Here is a 25,018-nt window from a genome sequence, read left to right as displayed (position 1 = left end):
TGGGAGTCCTCCCTTCACTTCCCGCATGAGGGTGCTCCTCCCTTCTCCCTTCTGGCTGTACAGGGAGTCAGCACAAACCAAGATGGAGGTCCTGCAAGGTGCTAGCTTCAGTCAGCCAGGGGTGGTAATGGGGTTACAGTGTGCAATTTGCTGCTCTACCCCTGCAAGCTTACATCAGCCTCACTCATCATTCTTCTTAAAAGCGGAATCTAATCGTTCTGCCAGCAGAAATGCAGTTTTTCTTTGAAGATTTTTTATTTTTTTGTGTGGTTTCCCCAAAAGAAATAAAATTTAAGCTTTGAAGATGTGATTATATTAGCTTTATTTATTTATTTGCTTTCCCCAGAATGGACTGTTAAAAAGTGACTGCGGCATTTCCTGTTTAATATTAACACTTGACACACTTAACACTGAGTGTTTCAGGCAGCGTGGGGCTGCATGTTTAGATACTTAGTGTTTTCAGAAAATAAACATTATTATGGAAGCATTATTTGGATTTTTAACATGTTTTTTTCTTTTCATTCCCAGCAGGTCAGTTTGGTACTTAAAGCCGCCTTCGACCCGCCCATGTCGGATGTTTTTAGAATTACAACGTGAACACCTTTTCACATTCAAGTCAAGACTTGAAGGGCAAAGTGGGGCAATCCTTCACCCTCGAGCGTCATACGCAATGCAACACAGGTCATATGAGGAAACAAATATCAAATGGAAGAGGACAAAATGCAGCAGATTTGAGAGTGGTTACATAGCAATATAATATAAAGCCTGTTCACTGTACAGAGGAAAAAGGCTGTATAGGCTTGTCCCTTTGAAACTAATTTTATATTTAAGCTACTGATAACACTGTTCTTGTGTATGAAAATTCAAAAAGTAAAATTACTGTAGCTCTAAGACTTACAAGACTTCTTTTACTTACTGAAGCAGAGACTCAGCTGAATTAGCCCCACTCAAATCCCTGCTGACTTCACAAGCAAAGATTTTTGCATAATATAATTTTTAAACATCATTCAGAGCATGCAAATAAGGGTCTAATTTGTTTTGTCACAGCTAACCCTCAGACAGCTCCCCGTTGTATTAGAACAAACAGCTCAGTTTAGTTAACGTGTACTCCTAATGTGTTATAGAGGCATTAGCAGCAATTAGTGACAGGAGGCGTCTTTATGAGGGGGAGACTTGTGTCGCTGTGAAAATACAAACGTAAAGTTGATCCCGCTTGTCAACAAAACAACATGATGTCTAAATGTCCTCTCCGAATTGTTTCCAGCTTGTTGTAATACTCGACACGAGAAGAAAGTTAGGCAAAGAGACAGGCCGGTAGTACAGCCAGACAGACAGACGTTACAAATGCTGAGAATAAAGATGCACACCTCATGACGCCATGTGAGCTCATTGAACATCTGCATTCAGGTTACACTAGGCAGTTGCTATGCATCATGACTTTTAGCTGGGAGATATCATTAAAGAGCATTTTTTTTTATTCAGCGTGCGATAATACTTGTGTGGTGAGTAAACGCAAATCAGACAGTCTGATAAAGGATCTGTAAACGGCCACATGTAGCTTATATTTCATAGGGTAATGACGAATGCCGGATACTGTACATTTTTCTCTACAAGTTATGTAGTGGATGATTTGAAGAAGAAATAACATGATAAATAACAATATACAGTCATGTCCTGGTCTTGGTTCAGCAGTGTAGGTGTGGTGAAGTTTGGCATAAAGCCTGATGGACACTAACAAATAGGCTTGAAGTAGGTTCACATAATAAGAACAACAGATCCATACCGTACATTGTGACTTTAAAAGCATAATTTTAATCACACATCTTCTCAAGCTCAATGCCATCATGTATTACTTCCAGAAAGGGTTGGGTGTATATTTTTTTTCGTATACTGTAACATTTGATCTGAACATTTACAATGTGAATGTGCAGATTTGGTTGGGTTGTAGTAGTTTAAGTGGACAGGCTACATTAACCATGGCAAAACAGTGTAAACTGACAAGCTGCTAACGTTATCTTAACAAGCGACGATTTAGTTCAATGACAGGGAATTGTGTTCCACTGCCAGGGATGCCAGGAGACAGACGAGAAAGAGAAATGAAGACGCGCATACTGACTATAGTGGGAGGTATGTGTAACAGCCTTAGTCACTGCTCTATTTGGTGACCTCATCCCTCTACTGAAAGTCTGCATCAAGGACACAACAGTATCAATTTTCCCAAGTGATGAGTGCGGAGTGCGAGTGGCCTTCATAACACTTGGCTCACACTAGAACTGAAAAATATACTGCACTGTGAACGTATAGGGGAATGCACAAGGGACAGAATAACCCTGCTTAGAAAACACATGTATTTTATTTCACATGACATTTTAGCATATTGTCTATAATTTAGATTTGGTTTATTGGCACAAATAATAATACACCACAGAACGTGGTGACGGCATTAAAATCACCTCAGCGATTCCCTTTTTTTATTCGTGTGGAAAATTTGATGAAAAAGTACCCTCTCCCTTTAAACTGCCAACAATGTAGCTCGTGTAAGAGTTTGCCAACTGGGAGTTCCCCAATGTCTGGTTTTGAACCCTAAATCTCTTTACAAAAAAATTGATCTCCTCTCTTCATAGAATTTGATTTGTTTGAGCTCGTCATGAATTAGTTTCTGTAACAAGCCTGCCAGGACCTGAAATCCTTTCAATTCTCTCTCAGTTACCCGCTGAACTTTGTCCAATGTTAAAACTCAGGAATGTTTTGTGCCGGCTGCCTGGGGCACCGTTTATTAACTCCCACACTAGTCTCAGCCCAAACCTGATTTCAGCGGTTTACCTTTTCAGTATGTCAAGGGTTGTTTACACTGTTTCATTAGAGTGTAATAGCTGTATTACACAATAGTTGGCAGTGCCTTGTAATGTCATTCTGTCCATCGGCTATTTCCAAGCTTGATTTTGGACTGGAGTTTTATTGGATATTGTACTGTGTTTAACAGGCACTGTGTAGAGGACAGGCCTTGATCATGAATAAAAATGGTCCCAATGGTGTGTATTCATGTTAAATTCTCCTTTAATCCTTACTCTTCTGATATAAACTGCACATCTGAACTGCAATAAACAACACATCTGGTAATTTGAGTTTTCTTGTTATTATTATTATCATCTATAGTTTGATCTATAGTTTTTGACAAAAGTTCACGTTTCATGCTACTGGATCATCGCAGCAGAGTCCCATTAAAAGAAAACTTGGAGATGCTCCTTTCCAGCCAACAGTGCTTTAGGGGCAGGACATAAACAAAGGAGCTTCACTTGATTGGCTAAACTCAACCCACGTGTGACTGTGGTGTCACTGCTTGTTCAGCCTCATTCCCACAACTCCACACATAAGTTCTGAAGAGAGCGAAGGCAGACTGAGACCAGTTATCCCTCTTCTGATGCTACGTTCTTATCTGATTTGATGGAACACATGTAAGTAGATTTTGCATTTAAGAACCACCATCACATATATATTTGTCTTTCAGGCACTTTGTTATTATCTCTCTCCAGACTTTTTGAAGTCAAGCATTCAGCCCTTTTGTCTGACTGATTACTGTCAAAGACAGTGAGAAAGGTATTTATCATCCTTGTTTCTGCTTATAGATTATTCCGCTTTGCTGCAGTTCTCTGGCAATGACAAAAGAGTTGGAGCTACAGGCTGACAATGAATTGTACAAGGTAAGCTACTCTGCGTTCATTTAGTTGTCCCTGTTGTAATTAAATAAGCAGTAGTTGTTACTTCTTTACTGTAACAGTCAATCTCATTTTAACCTTGTCATGTATTTGTCCTCAGAGTTCTCAGTGCACTTGGTAATCATCCCCAGCCCGCTGTGATGCCACTTGACCTTGCCATGTGTCTGAGCCTCAGTCAGCAGCAGCCTCTCTATCAACTGCTGTCCATGTCTCCTCTGAAACCCACACAGTGCTGCGATCCGAAGAATGACGGTCCGCCGAGGGCCATCCTCAACTCTCCCCGCCACAGTTCCTCTTCCTCCTCATCCTCGTCCTCATCGCTGCCTTCCTCCCCTTTGACAGAGCCCCGGAGCTCTTTCCGCAGGAACAGCAGCCGTGTGAACAAGAAGCGCGTGGTCTTCGCAGATGCCAATGGGTTGGCACTCACTGCTGTCCGTCTTTTCATCCCTGAGCACTCTCTCTCCTCTTCTACGCTGGCGACGAAACCTTTTCCTGACAAACTCCAGGGCCAACAGTCCACCTCAAACAAACCGCACAGCTACAAGTTGCGTCTTGGCTTCCCTCACCCGATGCAGTACATTAAAGCCTTCCTTGCACGGCTGCGTGAGGGGCACGTACAGCTGGGAAGCTGCAACATTTCCGAGCACTCCTTGAGTGGCAAAGTGTGTGTCTCCCACGACAGTAACGAAAAGACTGTGCATATAAGGGTGACCTTTGACTCTTGGCGGAGCCATCACGACATTCCCTGCACTTTTGTTCAGCAGCTGCGCTGTGCAGGTTCTGACATGGATGTTTTTTCCTTTGACTTGAGCTTACCCCAGAACATAGATCCAAAGGAGCGAATTGAGTTCTGTGTGTCCCTCAGGCCAGGACCCGGTGCAACGCCCCACTGGGACAACAACAGAGGGCTGAATTACAGGGTGTGCATGGAAAAACATGGATCAAATGCTAAACAAGGCGATGCTATCCATTATTACCCCATGCTTACAAAATATAAGCCACCATCTTGGCCTTCACATCTGTGCCTCACCAAGCAGAGCTCTGTGGATCTATACTATCTTCATAGGAGTTTATCAAACAAGTCAAAGCAGAGCGGAAAAACTTGTGTCCAACTAAGCCCCAGTGAAATTAGCCCATATGTTGTCAGCAGAGCTTCCAGGATGTAAATGATGTGCATATTCTAATTATCAACTATTTAAGTTCTTTTAGTGATAAACTCTGTGAACTCTCAAAGCTAGAGTACTGTTGAAAAACATCTCACCCACCTGAGCTGAACTACCCTCCTGAAATGTGAATAAAACATACTGCATTAGCATTCTCATTAAATCCAGTTTTTTTTAAATGCGTCTCTTTTTTCTTTTTTCTATTGCAGAAGTTCAACGAAAGCTAACTTACAAATGCAGTGCAGATAAAGTCCACTGTTTGGTAAAAGAATATTTGTGAAGTGTGGTTTTACACATAAAACCTGATCAAGCTACAGGAAACGTGAAAACCTGCATATGTCTCAGTGAAACCCCACAAAGGGATAATTATAAGGACTGTTTGTATTCACAAACGGAACACCCTGTGCTCTTTAACGCAGACATTACCTCTTAAAATATTCAGTCAGATTTCCGGCGTGCCCGTGTCACACATACCAGACAGAATAAGTCAACCGGCTGAAAGATGTGGGAAAAGGGGCACACACGTTTCGAATAGGACAACCTGTTCCAGACACTCCCCAAGTCGCTGTGAAAACTTGAATAACACGCTGGGAATTGTTACTTCTTGTACTGTACATGTCTAGCGTGATAAATAGCAAGTAACCATGGCAGCACAGGGGCCAGAATGTACTTCAGCTAATGTGTAGGCTTGTGCTTACATGCAAGGGTGGAGTCGTCATTAGATACTCATACTGTAACACCCGCAGTGAGAAAGTCTGTCTCTTCCAAGAGTTGCTCGTCTCGTTCCGCTCCTTCTTTTTTCGTCGCCCTCGCTGTCAGACTTGTTTCTTTGTCCTTCATTATCTTTGCTCTCAGTTCATGCCCAGGGCAACTCCCCTTGGGAACTGTCACAGCTGAGCGATATCAGCTGGAATTTCACATGTTAGCAGCGTGCACGTGTTGCATGTTGGAAAAAGCACTTGTTTATTTATTAAACGCAGCAGTGTTGGAGTCAGGTGTTACATGTTTAGCCAATGGAAGCCACGGAGGAGGCCACATTATCACAACTCTACTACTGTCTACACCAGGGGCAATGCAGAGGTACTTTGTTGTGGACCCAAACCACAAATTGCAACCATACCTCCACCTATTGAAGCTGCAATGTACGAATTAGCTGTCTGGAAGTTAAGTAGCCAGGTAACTCCACGTACAACTCTTGAAGGAGAGCCGGGGCTTGAAACAATAAACCAAGTCACGACTGGTACAAGATATTCTACACTGAATCACAGAAGGAAATATTGTCAGGGCAAATAGAAGTGTGAAATTTTTCCTTAACCTTTTTCCACTGTGACTTTCAAGGATACACACTCAATTTTAGCTGAGTCAGGCTCTTGAAGTTTTCACACACATGCAGTGTTCGAAAACACAACAGGACTTTTTTTTCATTATTGGATTTGCTTCACATTCTGCTTTGGTGAACTTTGATCTGCAATTTCCTGCTTTTCAACATCTTTTTAGTTTGATCTTTTCTTCCAGCACAAACATTGTTGAAATGTTAAGGTTCAAATTGCTTTTATCGGGTTAGATATGACTTGACACACATTGAGTTATCAGGAAGAGACTTTTCAGTTGAGTACAGTACTTCATATTCCTTGCATTTGTTATTTCTCTCATTTACTCTTGTCAGCCGCAGCCATGGCAAATGGGCAGCAAACGGCCATCTGGGAATTGTGTGTAATGATGAAAAGAGGAAGAAACTAGAGTATAGAAACAAGCACTCATCAGTAATTAGATTGCAACCAAACACTGCGATTTTAATGTGAGCAGCAAATGTTGTCATTGCTAAAAGTGGTTAAGAGTAGCTGTTGCCAGAATCACTTCATTGCCTAGAGTTACTGCACAAATGTTGTTACTGTGCGGTTGTTTTGCATACTGGAAAACCACACACTGTATTTGTTCATATAGAGGAGAAAAGTCTAGTACCTGTGTGTCACATGTTAAGATTTATGACAAACCTAAAATTAATTTTAAGGTAACAGTGACAAAAAGGGATTTATGACTGGAAGGTGACACAAAAAATGCCTGAAGAGCATAACATATTATAAAATCATCTTTCAAACACACTTTACATACAGCAAACAAAACAAAAACCTGAATATTTGTATTGCATTTTTATCATTACATGAATTGCAAATATAACATACTTGTAAGTGGGACATTTACAGATGATACACAATGACAGATGACAGGATGATGTGCTATACTTCATCCTGCAAGTTAGAAAAAGAGGGTTGATCATAGTATCAAAATGTTTTTTAATGGTCAGTTAGCCTTTTAAATTAATAAATGTCCTGCCATTGCAACACAGGATGAATGAACGTTTGCTGATGTCAGATCTATATACATATATCTCTTTGTGTAGTATTTACTATATTTTTCAAGTTATGTTATTGGTCAAAAAAAAATCTATATATATTTGTTTTTATATCAAAAACAGGGACATTTCTAAGTGACTCTAAACCTCAGAAGAGCATTGTAGGTCAGCATAAATACATTTTGTCATCAGTCCACAACGTGTAGCCAGACACATTCTGCCCTGCACAGATTCTCTCTTAGCTAATTCTAAGCCCACTGCAAAAAGTCTTGATGTTTGGTTTGATAGTAAACTTAACTTCGAGCATCATGTCAAAAAGCTTGTCCAGGCATGTTTTTATCATCTTAGAAATATCTCCAAAATACGTTCAATTCTTTCTTTTCATGACACTGAAGTAATCTTACACGCATTTATTTCCTCACGCCTTGACTATTGCAACAGTCTGTTCACCTGTCTCAGCCAGAAATCTATTAATCGGCTCCAGATTGTTCAGAATTCAGCTGCAAGACTCTTAACTAGAAAAAGAAAATATGATCACATCACTCCTGTATTAGCTTCCTTACACTGGCTGCCAGTATTTTTTAGGATTGATTTTAAGATTTTATTAATAACTTTTAAAGCTCTGCATGGCCTTTCCCCCAGCTATTTATCCCAGCTTTTAAAGCCTTATGAGCCTGCACGTAGCCTGAGATCCTCTGGTAGAAATCTTCTGTATGTCCCCGATGTCAGAATGACTACTAGAGGTGACAGAGCCTTTTCAGTTAGAGCCCCTAAACTCTGGAACAGCTTACCCGAGCATATAAGATCAGCTGACTCAGTAACATCTTTTAAAACTCTCCTTAAAACATACCTCTACCGGCGAGCCATTTGCAATCTTCTGTAAGCTAAAACAAACCTGTCCTTGGGAAGACTCTCCATTAGATTACAATGTCTTTACGTTGGAACTGGTCTCCCCAAGGACCGATGTGGTAGTTGTTTGTATTATAGTTTTGTTTGTATAGCTGTTTCCTGCTCCCTAACCGGTCGAGGCAGATGGCCGTTTAACTTGAGCCTGGTTCTGCTGGAGGTTTCTTCCCCCAGGGGGAGTTTTTCCTCTCCACTGTTTGCCTAGTGCTTGCTCAAGTTGAGCTTGTTGGGCTACATGTGTTTCTTGTCTGTCTTGTGAAGCACTTTGTAACATATGTTTAGAAAAGTGCTCTATAAATAAATGTATTATTATTTATTATTATTTTAAATACTGTATTGTATCATGCAGACGTTGCTTACATGTGAATATTTCTTAGAAATAGGAAGAAATGCATTTTTATTTTCAAATGTTGCATTTAATACAGATTTTGGGCGAAATCCTTATTTACAGCGGTCGCTAGGAAGGTGCTCGTTTTCAGGGTTCCAAGGTGATCTGCCGAAACACTCAGCAGCCTTCCTGTCACACTCACAGATGAACATTTCACATTCATTGTTTTTGCCTGTGGGCGAGAAAATCGGGACAATAGCTACAGTATAGTGACAGTAAAGGAAAAGAAAACATATAACTTTAAAATCTCTTTGTTTAGGTGTACCCACTTCCACAGGTGATCTTCTTGTTTTCTTTGTCACAGCTGTAGTCGTAGAACTCGGTGTAGGGGTTGTCAAGGATGGGCCAGCACTCCGGGTGTTGCATAGCATCACTGTAACACTGGTCATGCACTTGGCAGCACCTAAAGGTAAAACAAGACAAAACTTAAAACTGACTTTAAAAAGGCTTTTTTGTAGTCACTATAAAACAGAGGGATTGGATCATGACCTATCCAGATCATCCACAGGAGTGCCAGAGCCTCCCTTTCCACAGTAGCAGCCGTAGTCAGCGTAGTCCAGAGCAGGCCAGCTATTAGGCAGCACACACAGGATCATCTTTCTAAACTGGGTGAGTGCCTTGATGTCCATGCTCTGGGCTAAAGCACGAGAAACAACCACAATCAGAACTCTGCTGCATCTGTTCATAACCATCATGGGTGCAGATGACGTTTTGCCAAGTTGTACTCACCAACAGAGAGGCCTGCAGCCAGGAGGAACAGAGCCCGGAGGGTCATCATCGCGTGGACTAGACGGTCAGTCACTGAGTAGCTCCTACACCAAGATCAGGTCCACTTTATAGAGCTAAGGTGGGGCCTTTGGACCTGCCCTATCAGCTGTTCATACCATACATTGTCACACGTCCAACAACGCCTCTGAAATTCAAAAACAACCCAACATGTGTAAAAGCATATAATAACTCTCACACCCTCTGTGAACTTATCCAAACCTGATGCCTTGTTGTTTATTTTCTTTGATATCTTCTTATTAAACTGGAGACTGTCAGCATTCATGTTGGGGCTCAGCTGTATATGGGATATACACTGAATATGCAGATTAATTTACAGGTGACGCTAATCCTATGTATCACATATGCATCAAGTTTTTTTAACCCAAAATACAAAACCTTTCTCGGTGTTGAGAGGTTCTTAAAAGACTCTTTTGATCTAGACTATTTGACCAACACTGCAAAACACTGCAGAGATATTAGTTTCTAAATATTTGTATTCTTTTAACCAATCAGAGAATTTCAAGTATTTCTGCTTGATTAGTGAGTTTTGGAGTGTTCTCATTTATGGTAATTTTCTAATGTTTACCACCTGAAGCACCAGGGCTGAGAGTTTCGGAGTGTAATACACTGAAGCACAGAACAAGAGGGAGGGCCGGGCAGAGCGGAGAGGATTGATTTCATGTCTCCTCCTAGAGCTCTTAGCTTCAATTGAATATTGCCGCTTTAAGCTGTCACATTTCAAACAAACACATTGTATTTCAAATTCTAATCTTTGGTTTTGTGTTTCACAGAAGTTCATTTCTTTAGCTTGTCAACTGAACTACCTAAAAAATAATGGTCCTTGAAATTCTTCACTGCACTGATAAATTTGGTTGTTCCAAATAAAATCATATTTACAGTGTTGTACATTAAATTTGATTAGACATGTATTTAAGAATAGTGTTTGGCATTTTATCCATAAACACAGTTTCACAGTGCAGAGGAAGTCTGAAAACATGGAAAAGTCTGCCAGTGTACTTACGTTTGGGCATTTTGAGCTTTGGTCGCCTTAAGGTTAATTAAGAAAAATCACCTATGAACTCATAAACAAAGCTTTAAGTAAGATTTTCTAGTATCGATAATCTATTTAAGCTCCATTCAAGGCCTTAAAAAATATAAATGCTAAAATTAACACTTAATTAACACTAAACACTATGACAAGTGTAGAGTCGTGACCTCATGGGTCAAATGCTGGTCATGGCATTTGTCAACTGTGCATCTGCATGAAACATCATGATGTCAGTGAGTGTCACACTGCATACTCCTTGTCACAAGTAAAGAAATATCACTGTGAAGACTTTAAAGTGCGTTTGAAGTGTCTGCATGTGGGTGTGTCTCCAATTAGTCCTTTAAACTGTGAGGAGCAACAGGTGGTGTCAAATATGATGTATGACGAGGTGTCTTTAGGTACCACTTTTGCATAATTGTGTAATACTGTATTTCCAAGAATAGCAAGAGATAAACACGGCACCTGGTTTAACCTGCAAATGATTTTCGGACATATGTATGGCGACACGGAAAATCCCAGACTTTAAGACCGATACTTTGATGATATGAAGAGTACCCAGAGGTTGGGAGCAAAGTTCTCAAAGACACATGGACAGTATCTGTGGGATTTTTTTTTTTTTTTTCTAGATGTTTGCATTTATGAAGACTGTGTAACTTTTTGGTTTGGTTGTATTATTTAAAGCTGAGTAAACATATATTGGTTATGTATTTAAATCATGTTTAAAGATTTACGTTGGTTGGTGGTCTTTCAACTCAAACACTTGTTTAAACTTCTAATAGGCTGTCTATAGTTCAAAACCTTATTTTAGTCTTTTAAAAGTAACCAGCGCACTCTGATTTGCTCACAATAATTGCTGCACAGGTGCATAAGATGACAGTGAATCCAAACATGCTACTTTTCATTAATTACAAACCCATGTGAAGCTCTCATTTTCTAATTATTTGCATTTTTGTGCCAAACTCCACCCCACATTTTGGTGGTCAAAGGTCAACGTCACTGTGATCTTGCATCTGTCCCATTCTCCTCATAGCAATACTTCAAGAACTCCAGGAGGGAATTTCATCACCTTACTGATTGTGTGATCAAACAGGAAGTCGGATTGCTTGGGTTCTGTTTGTTGGCAGTACCTTGAGGTGGTTCGAAATCTTGCCTGATCATAATGTATTCATACATATTTATATTCTGACTAGTGATGCAACTATTTCTTCTCTGCACATCACAGAAGAGCAATGCTTCCTGTGCTACCTTTCCTGATGTTTGTTAAATTTTCCTTCCTGCAAAAGGGGTTTGTGGCGGAAGATTTTCCAAAATGAACCTTAGCATTCACATCGTTGTTGTCTTCAAACATGGGAAATAGTGCAACCTGATGTATCATTTGGGGTGACAGCAGCTCAGTTGGTAGAGCAGTTGTCTACTAACACTAGGTTTAGAGGTTTGATTCCTCCTAGCTACTTGTTGGGGTGTTCTTGGACACTACACAGTGAAGGGCTCAAAGTTAAAAACATGTCATACATCCACTCGAGGCAGTGAATTAACGCTTTTCAATCGTCGATATCTATATTTGTCCCTTGCATTTGTCATTGCTCTCATTCTCTCTGAGTCAGCAGCCACAGCTGGTGGATGGCCAGCAGCCAACTACCAGCTGCTGGTGCTTACAGTGCAATAGACTGAAGACTGATCCAGTGGACTGCAGCCACAGATGTGATTACAAAGAGTGAGTTGCTGGGAGGTAACAGTGGTGCTTCGCCGAAACCAAGAGGTAAGCTACTGTGAATGATAATCTCAAAAGCAACCATATCTCACCTGCAACCATCTGGTGGTTTGGAAGCTGTGTCTAACAACTAAAAGAAGAATTTATAGAAACAGCTAGCAGCATGTTCAGTAACGTTAGACATATTTATTATTCCACTGTTATTACTGAGGTTGGTGTTTGGTTTACCTATTTGGATTGTGTTCATCTCTGAAATAATAAACAGAAAGCAAATGGGTTCTAACCTAATATGTAAGTGTGTTATAATATAAAGCAGACAGGTAAAAGTTGTAAACCATTCTTTAAACACATGCAACAAACTATGAACCTTATAACTTCTACATGAATGGTGACTGGAAGGTCCCACAAAAAGTGCTTCAGAAACACTGTACAATACTGTAGAATCCTCATTCAACTGTTCTATAAATAAAGCAGGCTACGTATATTTTATTTTTTCCTTGAGTACATTTTTTTATTTCATGAAGTGCAAATATTACATACTGTACATGGGACATTTACATATGACAGTAATGCAACATTAGAAGGCAAATTCTGTGCTATACTTCATCTTGCAACTTGGCAAAGAAAAATATAGAACATAGTGCCCTCTACTGGCAACCTAAGATTATAGCATCAATGATTGACAAGTCGTACTGTAAACAGCATGAGAGGTAAATGCAAAGTGCAGATGTATTTGTGTTTATTGCTATATAATAATAAGTTAACATTTAGAGAGATATAGTACATGTCTATACAAATCAAGATACAACAAATGTGACTGTAAAGTCGGTGCTAATGTTTCAAATGAGTCAAGAGAAAAATGCCTCGCTAGATGGCACTTTTAAAAATCTGACAAAGACATGGGTTCTTAAACTCTTAAATTAATTTGACACAGCTTTCTGTCTTCACTGACAGCGGTCGCTGGGCAGGTGCTCATGTTCAGGGTTCCAAGGTGATCTGCCGAAACACTCAGCAGCCTTCCTGTCACACTCACAGATGAACATTTCACATTCATTGTTTTTGCCTGTGGGCGAGAAAATCGGGACAATAGCTACAGTATAGTGACAGTAAAGGAAAAGAAAACATATTACTTTAAAATCTTTTTGTTTAGGTGTACTCACTTCCACAGGTGATCTTCTTGTTTTCTTTGTCACAGCTGTAGTCGTAGAACTCGGTGTAGGGGTTGTCAAGGATGGGCCAGCACTCCGGGTGTTGCATAGCGTCGCTGTAACACTGGTCATGCACTTGGCAGCACCTAAAGGTAAAACAAGACAAAACTTAAAACTGACTTTAAAAAGGCTTTTTTGTAGTCACTATAAAACAGAGGGATTGGATCATGACCTATCCAGATCATCCACGGGAGTGCCAGAGCCTCCCTTTCCACAGTAGCAGCCGTAGTCAGCGTAGTCCAGAGCAGGCCAGCTATTAGGCAGCACACACAGGATCATCTTTCTAAACTGGGTGAGTGCCTTGATGTCCATGCCCTGGGCTGAAGCACGAGAAACAACCACAATCAGAACTCTGCTGCATCTGTTCATAACCATCATGGGTGCAGATGACGTTTTGCCAAGTTGTACTCACCAACAGAGAGGCCTGCAGCCAGGAGGAACAGAGCCCGGAGGGTCATCATCGCGTGGACTAGACGGTCAGTCACTGAGTAGCTCCTACACCAAGATCAGGTCCACTTTATAGAGCTAAGGTGGGGCCTTGGGACCTGCCCTATCAGCTGTCCATACCATACATGGTCACACGCCTGAGATTCAAACATAAACCAACATGTGTAAAAACGAGTAAAAACTCCCACAGCCTGGCTGAATTTTTCCAAACCTTGTTCTTAAATATCTTTAACCTCTTCTTTCCAGACTGGAGACCTTCAGCATTCATGTTAGGGATCAGTGTGAAATCTAAGGCGAATAAACATATAGAGTCGCAATTGATGCTGAAGACTCAATGATTTTTGAAATATACCACTACTCAGTTTACTCAGCAAATACAGATGAATGTTAAATAAATGTCACAAGCACATAGTTATTTATATTTGGCTAGTGACAAGGGCATGTGTGTGACAGAGCCTCCAGTGTGTTTCAACACTTATTTTAGGCTGTGACATTTCAAAACAAACATCTTATTGCAAGTTTTAATCTTTTGATTTTGTACTACACCAAAGACAGAGACCCATTGAATGTATCGTTTGTGATCTTACTTGAGGACTCCTGATGAATGGCCTTATTTTTAGAAATCCTATCAAGTGAAAATCCTTTATTGCACTGGCAGGCAAAGTTACTTCTTTCAACGACAAGAATGTCTAAAATGTTCAATTTCATAGGGCTGCTTCAGTGTCGATCTCCTAGGTCCAATTAAGAAAAGTCATGGATGAACCCATACACAAAGTCCTGAGTGAGGGATGTGTTCCCTGAGTGATTTTCTAGTCTGTGCAGAATCTATTTTGGCTCCATGCAAGAATCGAGCATTTAAAGCCCAAACTCAGATTACCACACAGTCAGTCAATCAAGCCACACAAGCCGTCTTTGCACATGACACATCATGATGTCCGTGAGTGTCCTATATGTCTCTAAGATATCCCAGACTTTAATATGAAAGGTGCTCAGAGTACAATGAAATTATTTTGCATTGCAGTGAACTCTGTTATTTTGGCTCCACATCATTTAGGTTTGTATGTTTAATGTGATCACATTACAGGAAACAGGAATGGTTTTACTAGATTTCTTTCCACTAGTTTTGCATTTGGCTAGGGTTAAGGTCACTACTGGTAGCATGAGGTGAAACCTGGAACCAACAGGCAGTCCAACTCCTCCAGTTGTCAGAAGGTTTGCTGTGTCTCCCTGTACAGTCTCAAGAGCACAGAGAAGATTCCAGGAGACAGACAGTTACTCTAGAAGAAGAAGGGGCCCAAGCGTCCTCTAGTGCGCCCTGTGCTCACTGCCCAGCACCATGAAGTTGGAATGGCATTTGCCATAGAACACCAGAATTGCCAGTCTGGCACTGGCCATCGAATTCAGCCCTTTGAAGGCTGCAAATTTTCATTTAAAGATGTAACATCCTTTGTGTTCCAAACACACCACCCAGTTCATATCAGTATAGATATGCAGCATGATTTTTTTTCTCCACTGAGAACTGATGTGTTTTCAAAGTATTACTTATACTTCAGTGTATTAAAATGACTAGTGCAACCTAAATGACTCATTAGACAAAATGACTGTCGAGACACAAAGACACACACACAGAAATAACTATATACCAGTTATCAGTACTATAACTTAATCTTTAATAAAAAGGTCTCTCAACATGGAACATGTGTACACTCCAGCATGGTTCAAAGGCTCAAAAACATTTTAATGATACTGAAGTTCATTTGAATGTATAGCATTTTCACATTATTAAATCACAGAGTTTAGTTGTGAGACAGCAGCAGAAAAAAACATAAACAGAAGAGGAGATTGTCTCTACTGGCCTATAAGTAACATCATGCTCTCATTTCTTTATGCTAATTATACCTACATACCATAATCTATGCATCACAAAAATGTGGTTCAAGTCAGAGCTTTAGAGCTCCCATCCTTCAGACTTCATGAAATATACACAGACCTGAAACAGTACAAACATGATATACATGTAACATGTAACATGATATAAAAACATCAGTTACAGTACCAGTCAGTCACATGACCCTTTGCTGGTCCCATCGTTGCTGCTGTGGTTTTTCTAGCAGATACATGAGCTCCTTTGACCCACTGTTTTAATCTGTTGAGTCTTTTTTTGAAAGAAACTGGCATAGACTAAACACAATTATTTTCTTACATTAAATTCATTTACTAATCCAGTGGGAAACTACTAAGTTGACTTAATTTTTTAATGCTTTTACGTTTTTGTGGGGAAAAAACTAAAATTCTGATTACAAATAAGTGGCATGTCTTGTGGAGACCTTCCAAACCTGCATAGATGAGGTCAACCAGTATCCTTCTGAGGCTCACACTATAAATGTACGTACATAAAAATAAATGTTTATTTTCATTTCACATCACTTTAATATGGTCTCAACTACGTTTTTTAAGTCCTACCAACCAGCTAAGAGACTTGACTGGAATGGTATTAATCACAATACTAGCTCCCTACTGTATATTAAGAGAGCACTTGATGACAAAACAAACCACACCATCAGTCAAAGTAAAAAAAAAAAAAAACATTACTGAATAGCTCACAAATAAGAGAAAATATATATTTTGTAGTCACACTAAATAAAACTCAATCTTAAATAGGCAAAAGAAAACAGTGGAGTACTATAGTAGTGCACTTTTCCTTTAATCTTAGCGTTCACATTCTTGTTGTCTGCAAGTACGGGAAAGGCAGCAACCTCGAGCATCTGAGGTATCTCAGTTCTCTTTTCCCGGTCCTCCTTATTACATTAATGTGCATTTTGATTACAAACCTGTCATAGTGTCTATCTATTATTCTATTATAGTATGTTATAATAGTATCCTATTATTACTGCATGTCTACTAAGCAAAGACGCTGTGGTTGAAAACTACAGGAGAGAGTCAGTCAAGGCAGATTATGAGAGATTGAAGTGACATTTGTGATCCTAAACAGATGTGCACGATAACGGGATATACAATGAGTGTACAAGATATAAACTCAGAGCCGTGTTCAAAGTTTAGGATGGATAAGCTAACATCATTTAAATTAAGTTGAAAAGCAGATTAACAGGGAACCTTAGAAATGATTATCTGTTTATCTGACACTTTATGTCAACACTTTATGCCTGTCCAACTTCATCATTCAGTCCTGCTTAGTTCTGGATTTGTTCAGTGCATTCCTTCAGTAAACACTGTTCTCAAATTAAATTCAACATTTAGTCCGTTATTCAGTCTCTTTTCTTCACATCTTTAAGATGGGATGCAGATTTAACTGGTAAAACTCATGAGTGAAATGAGCCTGGATTTAACTGTTCTCTCTACTCTGTAGGAAAAAAAAGGTGAAGCTAATATTTTGTACACTCAGTGTACATTAAACACGCTAGCAGAGAATTGAAATTAAAAAAACAATCTTCAGTCAGATGGGCTTATATAGTAAGGTGGTGACGTACTTCTTCTTGTAGCGATGTGTCGCACTAAGCACCATCACCCCATCCTGTGACAGAAAATGATAACAGATTACTAAAAAGCACACACTTCCCAAACAATGAAATGTGAGCTTGCATCTTAGATCTATGTAGACCTTAAAAGAACAATGTTATCAGTGCAGTGCATGTGCAGTTACCATACTGTAAACCACAGAGATTAGTGGGAGGGCCACCCACTAATCTCAACAACCCACTCTGCACACTAATCCCATCAACAATCAGGCAAAAATGTCTATTACTACCACACTCCTGCGCTTACTTTCATGGAGAGATGGAGAGAGATTCTGAGTTGTTGTGGAATAAAAGCTGCTCATTGCTGTTTTACATAAAAGGATAGGTTCACGTGTTTTCACAGTCTATGGGCTCTGATAATGGTTGCAGAATCCGCAGTACTTTATGGCTCAGTTATCCAGGGACCTATTTCATCACTACAATCCCCAGTGTCCGATAACTCAACTGTGGACTTTGAACTTCTTGCAAAAGCCACACAGCTGTTCTGTTGGCACATGCCTGTTTATTCAACTACCGCATTTCCAATTTTAGCCCAGCAGTTATGCAATCGTCCAGCAAACGTGGTTTTCCATCATTTTCCAGCCATTAAAAGATGTCTGACAGTCAGTAGTCTGTTTTGTGAGTCTTCAGAGCAGCACGAGACAACTAACAGAGCTCCAGCAGGGCCATGTAAGTGCTTCCTAAATTGCCAGTGAAATATCTGCAATCTTTTAACGTTTGTTACTTGATGTAAAAATGTTCTTTTCCATGTGTGCACTGTAGGATTTTATCCACAATTGTTCGATCACTGTTGCAAAGTCCCTCTATTACTCTTAAAAGAATGACACATACGAAAAACAAAAATTACCGCTACAGATGAAGCCAACTGGAACAAAAATGAACTATCTGGTCTGAAAAATACTGTTCTTGGTTCAGATGGGAATCCATGAGCAGAGCACAAATGTGTGTTTTCTTCCCTTCATTTCCCCCATTCAGCCTGACACTTCTGCCTGTGTTTATATTTTCAAGTGCACATCTATTCGTTTTTTCCTGTCATACTTCTAGAAAAAATGGGCAACTATCTGCACTTAAGTTTCCCCATTAGCAGCTTGCTATTGTTATTGTTGGCATTCCATGGATACAATAGCATAATGAATGCCCATATTTCAGCAGCCACATGGAGCTGAGGCATATCAAGCAAACAGGATCGGTTTCAACAGGAGGTTGTGATTGTTCTTGCTTACCTTAATGGAAAGAGCATAGAGGTGATTGAGCATCACATGATTGGGCTCTGGGAGTAATGCAGGGTCACACTAGATTTGAGAAAAAAAAGGAATGCTGAGCCTGGTCATATAATTAGTGCCTGTGAAGTATGTGGCATTTCTATTTTATTTTCCAAACTGATGTTGATATAATAAAACGATTACAATGAGCTACTTACAGAAATTCCAGTGTCTTTATTTAGGATGACTTGCAGCAGGTGTGGTGGGAGTATGGGCGGAGATTTGAACTTCTCTTCCTGTTTTGCAACATACGCATCCTGATGATACGGTCCTGGAGGAGAGCTGGAGAGGTCTAATGAAGGAGAGATAGAAATATCATTTCTATACATTTCCACATACATGTGTAAAATTCCTGACGCTACTTCACACAACACCAAAGATTTCCACTTAATCTGCTGGTTGTGGATTATATGTAATGATGTTTACTTGCAGTACTGGAACATTACGATCATAAAGACATATATACATATATCTTCGATACTACATATGGTATAGTAGTTTTATTTTTGCTCACTTTTCTGTACCAGCTTCCAAAACCTACTACCCTCTGTGTGATTAACTCTTAACAGAGCAAGCATGACAAGGGGGTGTCAGCACTCACCCGACATGTCAGAGCATTTCTGCGAGTCCACCATTAGAGCATCAAATACCTCAAAGTCAGTTTTCTTCACCTGGATGATATTGTTGACTGTGCCGAGCTGGCTGGTTATAACTGGCTGTGAGGAAAGAACAACAGTCAAATTTGTAACTGCAGCTATAATATATAAATGAACCAGAAAAATCTGGTGAATTCAAACTAAGACAAGCACAGTGTCTGTCCAATATCTTCTTCATCACACAGTTTACACTTTACAACAAATATTGAAAACAGACAATATGCCACAGCATGTACTACTTTTATAGATACAATCATCATAATCACAAATTAAAGAGAAAATGTCCTGGTAGATTATACCCAGGTTTAGAAGAAGGTCCCTGCAGTACATGTACTATAGGGCGATAATCACTGACCTCAGCTGGGTCGTGGGTCCACTGACCATCCACATAAAACTTGTACTGATGCTCCCCTTCAGGTAGATCGACAATAGCCACAAAGGTGTTCTGACTTTGGAAGATGACAAAAAATTGCATTTAGGTGCACATAAGTGATTTAATGTAGTAACTCTCTTTGACTATACAGGATACATCTCTAAAGCTGTCTAAGAAAATCTATGCAGAAAGACTTACTATATACATTTGTAGTTACTCTATCTATCGCCTCCTGAGGGTAAAAGTTCAAAATGCACAAGCAGATGGGAAGAAGTGAATCTCAAATAATTGTGAAGGCTATGCTCCTTACACTAAATTTCACCCTGTGGTTTCAATCTGACAACTGTACTTCTTTAATTCATAAAACCAATGAATGGTAGGTAGCTTCACTGAGAATTGTAGATGATATAGCTTCAAATAATCCTATGTGCAGAAGAAGTATAACTTTTCCAGATATGTCCTCACCTTCTAATAAGGGGAATCTTGTTGGCCCAGTTGTTGAAGGACCCTGAGAGGTAGACCTCCTTGCCATCTCCGGTCCAACGAAAGACAGTTGGTCGATCTAAAGTTGGTCCTTTGTCATCTGCTTCTATGTCTTGCTGCCATGCAAGGAACTCCTCCTTCTCTAAAGGAGCCTGAAAGACACAACAAAAAGAAGCATTAGCTGTCTGTTCATTTAAAGTCTACATGCAAATGATTGAGTTAGCTGTCAACATGCTTTCTGCACTATGACTTACTTTCATATCTTCATGGTGAAAAATATCTGCATCTTCAGGGCTGTCCATCAGAATTTTTGGTCTCTCTCCCTCCTTGGTACCTCGGCTGTCCCGCCGCTGAGCCTTCTCCCCGTGGCCCATTGCAGCCCTCTCACTGCTTGTATTCCCCATGACTTGATATTCTTGTAAGCCAGTACAAGGTCAATGTCAGTAGAGTTTTAAAGCCAATCAGCAACTCAGAAAAGACTGCTTCAGACAAGATCTAATATTTTTTTAATAAAGTCATAAGTTATCTATAGCTGCTTCTGTAATATTGGCAAAAAAATCTGCTTTGTGAGACCTCATCATTCAAAAGAGAAAGATACATTTTCTTCACCTAACGTACTACAGGTCCTATCTGGAATTATTATCACCAGCAACAGAACAAACAAAGTCAAAGTACAAGCACCTGCAGGTCAGAATTGTGTAGAAAGACTAACAGCCATACTTCACATCAGATGGAAAAACTGCAGTGTTTTACTGCACTGTATTCATCTGACAGCTGGACCCATCACGTATTTGCACAATATGGCTGTACAAATAAAGCTGTATGATCATAAAAGAATCCCTGCAGCTGGGAACAAAACATCACATGTGAATGTTTTCCAGTGCACCACCAGGGAGCCTGTATTGTTATAGCTAAACAATCCTCTTGTCTTTTAAAATCATAACTTCTCTCTTCAAGGGACCAGTGCGATCTAGACAGCTTTTGGTTTACACTATTGCTACTGCAGTATAAAAACCATACTTACACAAATTAATGTATGATTTACTTACATTACTGAAACATGAAAATAACAATGCAGACTTGAAAAATCACTTTCTATTACCAGCTGCATAAGTAAGCAAGGGTAATATGACCTTGACAAAATACAGGCAGGCACAACATTTACAGTAATGGATTACCTATTCCAAAGACATTTATCATTGCAAATTCAGTTTCATACCAGCGGGAAATGAAATGAAACTAATGGTTGTCTATAAGAAGGTCTCACTTTGAAAAACTACCATTGGTGACAGTGAAACCTTCAGCACAAGCTGTATGTGTTGCAAATGTTTGTGTGTAAGAAGACTTTAAGTGAAGATTGGTTGCTAACATTATGCAAGTTTTCTGATCTGTGACATCAACTGATCATTACAAATAAATGAACCGTTTACTTAAAATCTTACGTAATACTAGCTGGGTCATTGTTGTTAGCTTCTGCTTTTGCTGGATAATGGAAGTGGAGTACTTTTTCAATGACTCACAGTATTTCTCGTGAACTGCTTTTTCCACCACTAGTCCTGATACTTTGACATGTGTGAGTTTTAGTATATAATGTATATAATAACGTCATTAAAACATTATACAACATATACTTTCTGCAGTTAGCTAGTATTAACGCAGTACTAGCCAAATAAGACAAATGACGTTAGTCAAAGGGGGTGACCCCAGAGGTGGGCTAATGTAAGGTAGCTCATCTTCACATGTAAAATGCAAGGAAATAATCGCCAATACTATCCTCTTGTGACATTATAAGTTCAGTCTAGTCTGTTCTGACCGGCCAAACAGCCGTATAGTTTTAAACACTGACGTCCCTGTAGCTGTAACATTAGCTAACATACTAAAGCTAACCTTAACGGTACTTAGCAGCTAACGTTAGCATCAGCGCTGCTCACTAGGGGCGGTTAGCGTCAACAGCTAGCCCAAACAGCGCCTCTGGCTGCTACAAAAGAGGTGAAGACAGTCAAAAAGACTGAAAACGATGGCTATGACTATGACTACAGACCGTGTTGCTTGTTTACCTGAGCAGCGTTTATGGTCCTGGTTGTGGATGTTAGCTCGTCAAGCCCATTTCTTAGGAGCACAAAACAAAACATTGGTCCCACTAAACGAAGCCGCCCCCTGTCCCCCGCATGCGCAGTAGGTCGAAACCGAAAACAGGCAATTCTACAATCATTTCTTACAACACATGTATTTATTGTTTATTGTACTGCTGTACATCTAGCAGACGTTTAATCTGTCGCGATCGCGATGTTTTTCCCACATCTCTATTTCTGTCTAATGAAACATGTAATGTTATGGGTTCAACACTAGATGGAAGCGTTTGTCAAGTAGGCCCACAGGGTCACTGTTTGCACAGCTCCTGTTTATAACGCTGTAAATACTAGTGAGCCTTCATTTCATGCAAAATGTTTTTTTTTTTTTTTCTAATTGTAATGCAGTCGTGTACACTCTTGCGAATAGCTCTTAATAATAAAAATGGTCACAGTCTCATTTGATTTACAAATAATGCATAAAATGTTAGATGCAACTAATATATCGACATATCTCGATGAAAATATCGAAAGAATATTGTCTAATACACCATGTATTGTTGGTATTAACATAGGGTTTCCTCTCCCGATGTGTTGTTCTTAATGGAATGCCACTGATGTCTTGCAGCTGGCGACAATGCCTTAAGCCAAATTTAGGCTGCACTACAGCTCTGTGTTATTCCTGACATTTAGCATGAGTATTAAATATATCACTAATACATCATGCAGTGAGTGAGTGCTTCTTGCCATTCACACAAAAAGGTCTTTAAGTGCCCTTTGAACTCCAGCGATCGAGCTGTATGCCTAATAAGGTCACCCTCACTATGCCAGCCTCCTTGGTTTTTTTCCTAAGCTCTGGATTGCTGCAAATGCCACTTTTTATAGATATACGCAAATAATAATGATGTGTTTAATGATGGCTTTAGGGATTCCAGGTTACCATACAAGTGAGGCATGCATGCATACTGAAATACCTAGGCCATTATAACTTTGTCATTTAACAGTTGTTTGGAGTTGTTTATAGCTTTTAATTTTGCAGCAGTTAAAAGCAGGTGCTGCTATATTTCTTTCTTGCCATTAGCATTACCGCCCATTAGTGGCTCTGATGATACTGGCATGATGAGGGTAATTTTTCTTTAGTTCTTTTAACTCACGGGGCACCTTCTGTTACAGTAGCTTCCCGTTAGCAGTGTCATGTAGAGCTGCAGCAAAAGCTGAGATAGTGTCTTTTCATCTTTATGTGTTTCCTTACCAATTCTCTTTTCCTCCAACCTCGACACAGATTTAATAGAACTAATGATGTTCACCCCCAAACAGCACTCCAACATCCTCCAGACAGAGGGGGGGCAATGAATGCTGGAGGCTTTGGCACATAATGAGGAGCTAAATAAAAAAGTGTCCAGCAGAGATGTGTGAACTGAAGGGAGGTTAGATTTTACTGGACCGTTTAAAAACAAAAGAATCTACATTTCGCCAGGCCCAATTATCTAGAATGTCACAGCAGACACAGACCCAAGTCATGGGCATGGTCACAGTTGACTGCAGTACGCAGATGTCAGCCCACACTTGGTGTTCAATTACAGAGATTTAATTTTCCCTTCACTGTTTTTATGCCTTCTTATAATCAGCTTATGTTGTTGCTCCCTTCTTGTCTGGGAGAATGTACTGTATTATTGAGAAATGCTGAAACAATGACGTTGATGTTGTGTGATTCAACACTTCATATGGATGTTAATATGCAGATAGCGAACTTCAATATTTTCGATATATCGAATGAAAAACAAACCAAAAAAAATCAAGCATGCGTGCGATGATTCTTCTACAACCAGACAGCTGTAATGGGCTCGCGTCAGTTCAGGAGACTGAGTGGGTTCCAACGAAGAAGTTGGCCTGGCTGGTGTAGGTGGGATGTGATGTTTTTTTTTTTTTTCTTGCATGCGGTGGTGGATCTAAAAACAGATTGGAGAGATGGAGTCGGATGGAACGGTGTGTTGTTAGTTTTGATGTGCTGAAAATCACTTGGCAATGATAGAACAAGGACTCAGGTGGGACTGGGGAAACCGTGAAACTGGGTATCTTTACTTGTGTTTCATCATATGTGATTAGAGCTTCTACTTGTCTTTCTACGTCAGTCTGTGTAGATGTCCTGTAAGACTCACTGCTTTGAATTACCATGCTGATAAAATCCCGTTCTAAAAGACAAACCTAAAGCCCAAACTTAAAAATCAAACATTGGCTCGCAAACCTGCTGATGAAGTCTGTGATGTGACTTACGTGCTGACATTTTACTGGCGCTCTGTGCTGGCACTGCCTCCCCAGGGCCATGCTGCCACTCCTGTTTACCATTGCTCTTCCCAGCAGCCAGCCGCTCCACAGAACACAGAAACCTCAGCCAGTAGCTGGGCCTGATACACTGTCTGTAGCATGACCAGATAACCTTTATACTGCGCTCCTTTGGATTACACATTTGGAAGGGGGATGACTCACCATCTCACACTTGTTGTCTTGGCACTCTTGCAGGCTCACATCTGTCCATGCAGCACTGAAAAAAGTTCAATTAAATCACATTTGTTGACTTTAAGCAAAGGTTTATTTCTATTGTGCATGACAATATTTATAAAAAACTATAAATTAGCCAATTTCTGAATGTATGTATGTATGTAACTTCCCTGCTCTGTCTGTAATACTAAACCCACATAAATAGGTCACAAATATGGAGTATGGCTTATTGATTTCAAAAAAGTTCAATGTATTTTTAAATAACTTGGCTGTATTTTGTTTTTGTTTTTTTATTCTGGTCTATGTCCTAATAATAAGCCATATTCACTTTACTATAAAAATATAATATAATGTCAGACTTATCCTTTAAGACCAGCATCAATAGGCACATTCTGAATATGATATATAGTGTACAGCAGGAATTTCAACTGT

The 25,018-nt window shown here is 39.8% G+C and overlaps 4 protein-coding genes across 4 annotated transcripts; 1 reads left to right on the top strand and 3 right to left on the bottom strand.

Moving 5' to 3' along the window:
• Positions 1–3,375: 3,375 nt before the first annotated feature.
• Positions 3,376–5,049, top strand: si:dkey-242g16.2 (uncharacterized protein LOC336380 homolog). The gene is made up of 3 exons (XM_026339067.1): positions 3,376–3,455; positions 3,627–3,701; positions 3,817–5,049. Exons 2-3 carry the CDS (start codon positions 3,688–3,690, stop codon positions 4,880–4,882), a joined length of 1,080 nt encoding a protein of 359 aa, XP_026194852.1. The 5' UTR covers positions 3,376–3,455; positions 3,627–3,687; the 3' UTR covers positions 4,883–5,049.
• Positions 5,050–8,576: 3,527 nt separating this feature from the next.
• LOC113148433 (phospholipase A2-like) lies at positions 8,577–9,315 on the bottom strand. Its single transcript, XM_026340144.1, has 4 exons — positions 9,256–9,315; positions 9,016–9,163; positions 8,796–8,929; positions 8,577–8,698 (listed from the first exon to the last, which is right to left on the bottom strand). The coding sequence occupies exons 1-4, from the start codon at positions 9,302–9,304 to the stop codon at positions 8,580–8,582; spliced, it is 450 nt and encodes a 149-aa protein (XP_026195929.1). The 5' UTR covers positions 9,305–9,315; the 3' UTR covers positions 8,577–8,579.
• Positions 9,316–12,606: 3,291 nt separating this feature from the next.
• Positions 12,607–13,742, bottom strand: LOC113148403 (phospholipase A2-like). The gene is made up of 4 exons (XM_026340104.1): positions 13,674–13,742; positions 13,434–13,581; positions 13,214–13,347; positions 12,607–13,116 (listed from the first exon to the last, which is right to left on the bottom strand). The coding sequence occupies exons 1-4, from the start codon at positions 13,720–13,722 to the stop codon at positions 12,998–13,000; spliced, it is 450 nt and encodes a 149-aa protein (XP_026195889.1). The 5' UTR covers positions 13,723–13,742; the 3' UTR covers positions 12,607–12,997.
• Positions 13,743–15,441: 1,699 nt separating this feature from the next.
• Positions 15,442–22,176, bottom strand: prkab1a (protein kinase, AMP-activated, beta 1 non-catalytic subunit, a). Its single transcript, XM_026340334.1, has 8 exons — positions 22,076–22,176; positions 20,273–20,433; positions 20,001–20,170; positions 19,518–19,611; positions 19,108–19,222; positions 18,665–18,798; positions 18,468–18,536; positions 15,442–17,240 (listed from the first exon to the last, which is right to left on the bottom strand). The coding sequence occupies exons 2-8, from the start codon at positions 20,420–20,422 to the stop codon at positions 17,163–17,165; spliced, it is 810 nt and encodes a 269-aa protein (XP_026196119.1). The 5' UTR covers positions 20,423–20,433; positions 22,076–22,176; the 3' UTR covers positions 15,442–17,162.
• Positions 22,177–25,018: the final 2,842 nt, after the last annotated feature.

This window comes from Anabas testudineus, chromosome 22 (genome assembly GCF_900324465.2).
Source record: "Anabas testudineus chromosome 22, fAnaTes1.2, whole genome shotgun sequence".
NCBI classification, from domain to species: Eukaryota; Metazoa; Chordata; class Actinopteri; order Anabantiformes; family Anabantidae; genus Anabas; species Anabas testudineus.
Note: the sequence above shows the minus strand (reverse complement) of the source record. Positions and strands in the feature narration are given on the sequence as shown.

What these genes read in the sequence shown, in the direction of transcription:
- prkab1a (XM_026340334.1), bottom strand. Translation starts at nt 20,422, where the DNA reads ATGGGGAATACAAGCAGTGAGAGGGCTGCAATGGGCCACGGGGAGAAG. An exon ending in GAAATGCTCTGACATGTCGG is followed by an intron (nt 18,799 to 19,107) that starts GTGAGTGCTGAC and finishes CTCCTTCATTAG; the next exon opens with ACCTCTCCAGCTCTCCTCCA. An exon ending in ATAAAGACACTGGAATTTCT is followed by an intron (nt 18,537 to 18,664) that starts GTAAGTAGCTCA and finishes TCTCAAATCTAG; the next exon opens with TGTGACCCTGCATTACTCCC.
- LOC113148433 (XM_026340144.1), bottom strand. Translation starts at nt 9,304, where the DNA reads ATGATGACCCTCCGGGCTCTGTTCCTCCTGGCTGCAGGCCTCTCTGTT. An exon ending in GGCTGCAGGCCTCTCTGTTG is followed by an intron (nt 9,164 to 9,255) that starts GTGAGTACAACT and finishes CTCGTGCTTTAG; the next exon opens with CCCAGAGCATGGACATCAAG. An exon ending in CAAGAAGATCACCTGTGGAA is followed by an intron (nt 8,699 to 8,795) that starts GTGGGTACACCT and finishes TCTCGCCCACAG; the next exon opens with GCAAAAACAATGAATGTGAA.
- LOC113148403 (XM_026340104.1), bottom strand. Translation starts at nt 13,722, where the DNA reads ATGATGACCCTCCGGGCTCTGTTCCTCCTGGCTGCAGGCCTCTCTGTT. An exon ending in CCCGTGGATGATCTGGATAG is followed by an intron (nt 13,348 to 13,433) that starts GTCATGATCCAA and finishes TTTTACCTTTAG; the next exon opens with GTGCTGCCAAGTGCATGACC. An exon ending in CAAGAAGATCACCTGTGGAA is followed by an intron (nt 13,117 to 13,213) that starts GTGAGTACACCT and finishes TCTCGCCCACAG; the next exon opens with GCAAAAACAATGAATGTGAA.